This window comes from Anomaloglossus baeobatrachus, chromosome 3 (assembly GCF_048569485.1).
Source record: "Anomaloglossus baeobatrachus isolate aAnoBae1 chromosome 3, aAnoBae1.hap1, whole genome shotgun sequence".
In the NCBI taxonomy this organism is placed as follows: Eukaryota; Metazoa; Chordata; class Amphibia; order Anura; family Aromobatidae; genus Anomaloglossus; species Anomaloglossus baeobatrachus.
In genome coordinates this window covers 31,056,134-31,063,587 of record NC_134355.1, presented here as the reverse complement: position 1 = coordinate 31,063,587, position 7,454 = coordinate 31,056,134, and the positions used below count along the sequence as shown (strand labels likewise).

Sequence of the window (7,454 nt, the reverse complement as noted above, 5' to 3'; positions counted from 1 at the left end):
GATGATCAACAGGTAATAGTCATGACATTATTTCTATCCCTTACACAGAAAATGGAAAGCAACAATGGCCGCTTTACTCGAAAAGGTCTTCCTTTAAGGATTTGTATTATAGGCACTTTTCTAAGCTATAAGTGATATTGAGCCGAGTGGTACAATCTATAGTGCAGGGAAGACATTTGGCTGAACTCCTCGCACTGAGCGTTGACTACAGGTGACATTCAAGAGCCTTCAACACATTGTGACAGCTCCGCGGCTGCCTCTCTCCTTACAGAAGTCAGCCTGCTCGAGTGACTGTGCCAGAGGGCCGGCCGCAGGGAAGTTAACTCACCATTACCCAAAAATCTACAAGCGCGAGAGCAGGAGATAGATACCCATCACCCCACCCCAGACCATGAGCGCTAGGGTTCTTTCCACCTTATAAAATAATGACAAACGGCGGGGGGATTCCACCACTTTATGATGGGGGCGCCCAATCTCTGATAACCCCACCTTAGTGGAGACTAAGGTGTGGCCTCAGTGGTTTAAGGCTGTGTCCCCTTCATGGTTTCTTCTCATACTAAGGGGCCCCAACCTCCTGACTGCATAAGAACAACAGCCATGTCCCGTAAAACCTAACAGTTCGCTGGGTAACAAGGGGCGTCACTGTCCAGGGAAACCTAGATGCCGCTAAATTGGTGCTGAGGACCCTTGATTTTCAGGAACGTTTGGGGTTCCAGAGGTTGCACATTCTAAAAATCACACCTCACGAATGAGTATAAATCCTTCTCAATTTCTCGTCGTCCATTTCAAAGTCTAATCTGTTTTTGGGAAGGTTGGGAGACAGTCAGCATGGCCTCCATTGCAGCTCTCGAATAAGTGGTGATAGAGTTTGTCCTGGCCAAGGATCCAAATTGGCAACTAAGTAAGGTAGTGTTATTGCCAGTGGATATAAGACCAGTTTATCATTACACATGAGGTTTGTCACTGGGGACCATAGTCCTTGGGAGCCCCATAGTCCTTGGGAACCCCATAGACCTTGGGAACCCCATAGACCTTGGGAAACGCATAGGCCTTGGGAAACGCATAGGCCTTGGGAAACGCATAGGCCTTGGGAAACGCATAGGCCTTGGGAAACGCATAGGCCTTGGGAAACGCATAGGCCTTGGGAAACGCATAGGCCTTGGGAAACGCATAGGCCTTGGGAAACGCATAGGCCTTGGGAAACGCATAGGCCTTGGGAAACGCATAGGCCTTGGGAAACGCATAGGCCTTGGGAACCCCATAGCCCTTGGGAACCCCATAGCCCTTGGGAACCCCATAGCCCTTGGGAACCCCATAGCCCTTGGGAAACCCATAGCCCTTGGGAAACCCATAGGCCTTGGGAAACCCATAGACCTTGGGAAACCCATAGACCTTGGGAGCCCCATAGACCTTGGGAGCCCCATAGACCTTGGGAGCCCCATAGACCTTGGGAAACCCATAGACCTTGGGAAACCCATAGACCTTGGGAAACCCATAGACCTTGGGAACCCCATAGACCTTGGGAATCCCTAAGTGGTGGGAGGAATTTGTGGATAAATTTTTGTTGTTAAATAGGGCACCAAAAAGACAGGTTGGGCATGTCACTATCGAAGCATGCCATCACAATGACCAGCGTATTCTGCGATTCACAGAGACCTGATAGAAAGGCCACGGTGGAGAAGACTGGTTTGTCTAACAAATAACAGCCGGGCACAACTGCGAGCTGTTGGTCTGAGGGACATCCAATAAGTCTCAGTTTAGCCAACGAGGATCTACTCAAGGCTGACATAAAGGAGACAGACTGGGAAGCAGGAGAGATATATTCTGTACATATGTGAACCCTACTGAGCAAGTCCGAGCTTGTGAAACCATCGCACGTGAGAATGAGGCTTTGTCTACCATCAGACACGTCTATTGATGCCCCAGCAGGGGGTGAGGACCATACTGGACTCTTGTGTGTCCATTCTTGCTTCGGAGACTTTCCTCTAACTGCTGTTGTGGTTCCTTCCACCTACGTGTAACCACCATGCTTGTGCCTCAAGTGAGATGTAACCATGAAGTGTGATACCTCCCTGGGATTATCTCCTTGTCTGAGACATTCCTGCTCCACATCTGAACCGGCGTCTTACACCATCACCCATACAGCTGTCCAGCTAGGACGGAGCTGTTGGCATATTCGCGTGGGGAGGTGTCTACACGCCAATCTTCTTGGGAGGGTAGATAGATGCATAACTAGAACAGCAATATTAATTTTTGCCCCAGGTAAAGGCAACCCTAGCTGCACCTCCGATGATTTGCTTTAAAAGTATCCTGACGCACCGGTTTACAACCCTTATACGCGGCAGCCATGTTGTTTGATAAAATTAATGGGAACCTGTTTCCCGAAACTGTCACCACCACATTATTATCCATATATTTCACTCCCTACAACCCCTTTATAGCACCATTATCTTTTAAACAAAAATCTTGAAATGGTCTTGGGCGGTATGGTAATGCGTGCCTAAAGGTAAAGGTCCAATAGGCGTCTATGGGTGATCCTCAGCGCCCCCTATGTCCCAGATTGATGTGGATGACGTTCCCGATAGCTTCTGATATCTCACCACTGATCATAAGTCTGGCGCATGTGTGATTCGCGCTGCCCTGTTGCAAAGTGCTCCTCTGCGCATGCGCAGACACGAGATTTCATAGACTGTGGACAACAGAAGGGACACCATTCACATCAGAGGCAGAGGGGCGATGTGAACAGGGGCAGCGTGGACACCGAGCATGGACCACTTGGCACAATTTTATCTGTTTCTGAAAGGCATGGAGGTGGCAGGTGTGCCATAGAGGGTTTGTTGGAAAGTAAGAAAAATTGTCAAAAATGCAGTACTCCAAAGACCTAATGACCTGTTCCCTTTAAGTACCTGTCACCAAAAGTGGCCAGGAGTTGCTCCTATTTTATTCCCACTGCTCCCCTGAATATTTAGGTCTTTGGGGGTTTTTGTTATTTTTTTAAACTGCCCATAGGGTTCCAGAGATATGGACCTTTTTGGGGAGGGAAATTGGATTCACCCTGCGGATCCTCAGGTGCATGGACGTGACTTGCATCCACTTAAACGGGTTGTCCACTACTTTGACATTGATGGCTTATCTTTAGGATAGGTCATCAGTATCTGATCGGCCAGGGTCCAACACGCCGCACTCCCGCCAATCAGCTGATCTCAGAAACGGTGGCGACAGAAGTCAGCCGGAAATGCTCAGTTCCGGTGCTGCTCTGTCTCTTGATAGTGGTCGCGGCCGGGTACTGCACATCGGCTTCTCATGCTAATCAATAGAAGGTGGATGAGCAGTATCCAGCCACGGCCGCTATCAGAAGACGGAGCACCTCCGGAACTGAGCATTTCCGGCTGCCGCCGTGACCGAGATCATCTGATCGGAGGGGGTGCGGGGTGTTGGACCCCGGCCGATCAGACATTGATGACCTATCCTAAGGATAGGCCATTAATTTCAAAGTAGTGGACAACCCCTTGAGACGATAAGCGAAGAATTATCCAGCGCCTTTTCTTCCTTAAATCATATCTTTATTGGGACTCACATAAAACTTCCCATTAAAAACATATGGGTTTCCATGTCTTAGGCTACCAAGGCCCCACCTGCGCGTTTCGGAAAAGACCCTTACTCATAGGCAGTATATTAAGGATCTTTTCCGAAACGCATGAGACAATATGATTTGGATGGGAAGTTTTTAAATGTATCTTTTTTGAAATTCATATAAAACTTCCCATCCAAATAATATCAACCCACGCGTTTCGGAAAAGATCCTTAATATACTGCCTATGAGTAAGGATCTTTTCCGAAACGCGTGGGGCAATATGATTTGGATGGGAAGTTTTATATGAATTCCAAAAAATATACATTTTAAAGGAAGACAAGGCGCTGGACAATTCTTCCCTTTTTTTGTAATCATGTGATTATTATGGTCTATCCAAAGGGGTGTGGCTCAGAGGGGATTTATGTAAATCAGCCTAAAGACACGCCCCCTGAATAACAATGAAAATGAGCACTAAACAGAAAGGTGGCAGATTAATAAATGGAATACTGAAGGGACCTGGACACTTGTGAGTGGTGACCGGCCATCTTTACCAGATGATACAATGTTTACTGATTTGGAAGAAATATAAAAAACAAACAAATAAATAAGATATATGTGAGTATCTCTCTTATTGAAGTGTGCGTGTTACCTTTGAGCACCAGAGGTTCCTTCCCCTCCCGCTTCAGGGACTCTAGGACCGTATGCAGCGGCTGGGACGGTATGACCCGGCTCGGCTCATTGGTATTATCATCGTAAACGATGATCTCTTTGGAAAATATCCTCTTGAACGAGTCTTTGCCTTCCCTGCATGATATTAAATCCAACACGGTAATCTTCCCCTGCTGAAGCCTCCGCCTGCTGATCTTATCAGAGCAATTAATGTGAACGGCCCCTTGGATATGGCTTTTGTTGTACTCCATGAAGGGTCTGCAGTCAATGATGACCGGCCCTTGGTTGGGGAGATGGGTTTTGCTGCATTTCGCTATCTTCTTGGCCAAATCATTGGGATAAATGATTTTGACGCTGGCAAACTGTTTGGTGCTGGTGGACACAGGGCTGCCAACCCCGCCGGATGGACTTAACGCGCCACTGTTCTCATTATTGTTGACCATTGGGTTGGGAGGGCAAGAAGAGGTGGAGGGTCCGGCGGCACTGCTGGTGATTGTGGTACTGCTGATAGTCTGGCTCTGAGTGTCTTTTTCGTACGCTGCCACACTGCAACAGCTGGCACTGCTACATCCACAACCCAAAGAGCGAGCAGAGCCGTTGGAAGAGGGCATATACGTCAGATTAGCAGCGGTGAGCGACACTACACTTGTGCTGAGTAAAGACCTGCAGCTGCCACTCACTGAGGCGGTGTCACAGTAGGAAGAGTCCAGGCGGAGGTTGAGCTCTTGTGGTCTCACGGGTCTGGATAGTGCCACAATAACAGTGTCGTCCAGAGGAGATGGAGGCATCGGGAATCTCACAGCACCGACGGGTTCAAGTACAACTGGTGGTCTAGAAAAGCAGAAGAGACATCAGGCAGGAGCGGCACACTCCCCTATGAATACACCAACTGCAACACATTCATTCTTAAAATGCCGTAGCGGAGCCGAGACCATCATTAGCAAATATATATATATATATATATATATATATATATATATATATATATATATATATATATATATATATATATATATATATACACACACACACACGTGTATATATGTGTGTGTGTATATATTATTATAAATAATTATATATACACATATATATATAGATATAAACACATATATATATGTGTTTATATATATATATATATATATATATATATATATATATTGCTCAAAAAAATAAAGAGAATACTTAAACAAGTATTTTGGTGTTCCCTTTATTAAATTTGAGCAATATATATATATATATTATATATATATATAACCATAATAATAATATTTATTCACTTATATAGCGCTATTAATTCCACAGTGCTTTACATACATTGTGAGCCCCAATGGGGACAGGGATGCCAATCTAAATTCCATATCAGTATGTTTTTGGAGTGTGGGAGGAAACCGGAGACAAACACGGGGAGAACATACAGACTACTACATACGTGTGTGTGACGATACCAGTGTATTATTTTTTTTTCCTCAAATTTCCTGCATTATCTTAACCCAGTATTTGTGGCAAAACTCAGAACACTTCGCCAACCCTTTCAGCTCTGCTACATCCGCAATGATCAATGTTAAATAACCAGAAAAGTTTCCTTTCAAGCCAGAGTCAAGTCACTGTTTACGCATGGTTAATTTCAATTGAGTCTTTCTGACAAGTCTGTACAGCGGATAACTAATGACCTGAGGTTTTTCAGGGTTTTTTTTTTATGGTAAGTATACAGAGCTGCTAAAAATATCGCCTGTGGACGTGCTGCCGAAATTAAACGACCCTTTATGAACCTTTATGGGGCGGCACGGTGGCTCAGTGGTTAGCACTACAGTCTTGCAGCACTGGGGTCCTGGGTTTGAATTCCACCAAGGACACCATCTGCCAGGAGTTTGTATGTTCTCCCCGTGTTTGCGTGGGTTTCCACCCACACTCCAAAGACATACAGATGGGGAATTTAGATTGTGAGCCCCAATGGGGACAGTGTTGCTGATGTATGTAAAGCGCTGCAGAATATGTTAGCGATATATAAAAATAAAAGGACACCATCTGCCAGGAGTTTGTATGTTCTCCCTGTGTTTGCGTGGGTTTCCTCCCACACTCCAAAGACATACAGATGGGGAATTTAGATTGTGAGCCCCAATGGGGACAGTGTTCCTGATGTATGTAAAGCGCTGCAGAATAAGTTAGCGCTATATAAAAATAAAGATTTATTTTTATTTTACCTTTATATGTCTGTACTGACCTGCTAAAAATGAGGATGTATGTGTCTGCTACACCGCTGCAGTGTGCGCCTGTTAGGCTGCAGAAACCATTATAATACCGTAATACTACAGCAAAAATAATAATATAATACACCAGATGTGAATGAATGAACTGGAGACAGGGAAGGGGGAGAGAGGATTTCTGGCATTTCTTAAACTTCACCCAGACATCATCCCCTAGGATTGTAAAAATCCTCTATATTGCGGTAGTATTTATTAGCATGGCAGTAGTATGATCCTGACAGGCAGCAGTTAAGTTTCCAGCCATCAGTGTCAAAAGTAAGCATAAAAAACATCCGCATCCCTGCAGCAGCCCTGCTGGTAATAATAATGCAGAGGTGATACATCTTCAATAACAATGTATAGAGCTAATAACTCAGAGGAGGATCTGCCAGATCATATAAAGGCAATAAAATGGGGGGGGGGGGGGGGGATATAAAGGTGCTCACCTCAATGGCACTGCAGCAGTGTGACAGCAGACAGCAGCATGCTGGAGCCAGGCAGGGGGAATGTGCTGGAATAGCAGCAGAGCAGCACTAGTGCAGCCAGACTCGCAGCCCCTCCATGCAGCCCTCACTGCCGCCCCCTGCACTGACCTCTCCCCATTCACTCGCCGCTGCCATTCATGTGATACAATGTTACTTTCCTTTTTAGCTCCGAGTAATGAACGTTCGAAAGGGGCGTGGCTTAGAGAGAACTGACACTGAGTGTTCGGAGAGGGGGTGACTCCCAGTGCGAGGCGATTGGCTGAGGAGGCAGGAGGCGCGGCTGGGGGCTGGCTCTCATTGGCTGATGTCATTGTCCAGTGCTCCTGGCTGTCAGGCAGCAGCAGCACTGCTCACAGTTGTGCTCACATCGCTGCTGCTGGGTCGCCAACAATCCACAAAAATACAGCATTTTTTTTTTCTGGACCTGTGTGTAAAAAGGTTTAAAATTAAATTTAATTTTAAAATTTAATTTAAAATTAAAAA

General features: G+C 45.8%; 1 protein-coding gene across 2 annotated transcripts in view; it reads right to left on the bottom strand.

Moving 5' to 3' along the window:
• Positions 1–7,168, bottom strand: part of DUSP10 (dual specificity phosphatase 10) — an 82,887-nt gene extending 75,719 nt beyond the window's left edge. The window contains exons 1-2 of one of the 2 annotated variants that reach the window (XM_075337976.1): positions 7,080–7,168; positions 4,224–5,074 (exon numbers count right to left, since the gene is read on the bottom strand). In XM_075337976.1, the coding sequence (XP_075194091.1) occupies positions 4,224–5,031 (808 nt within the window). In that variant the 5' untranslated portion in view covers positions 5,032–5,074; positions 7,080–7,168. Of the gene's footprint in view, positions 1–4,223; positions 5,075–6,932 lie in introns of both variants that reach the window. The other variant, XM_075337975.1, reaches the window with a different exon arrangement.
• Positions 7,169–7,454: the final 286 nt, after the last annotated feature.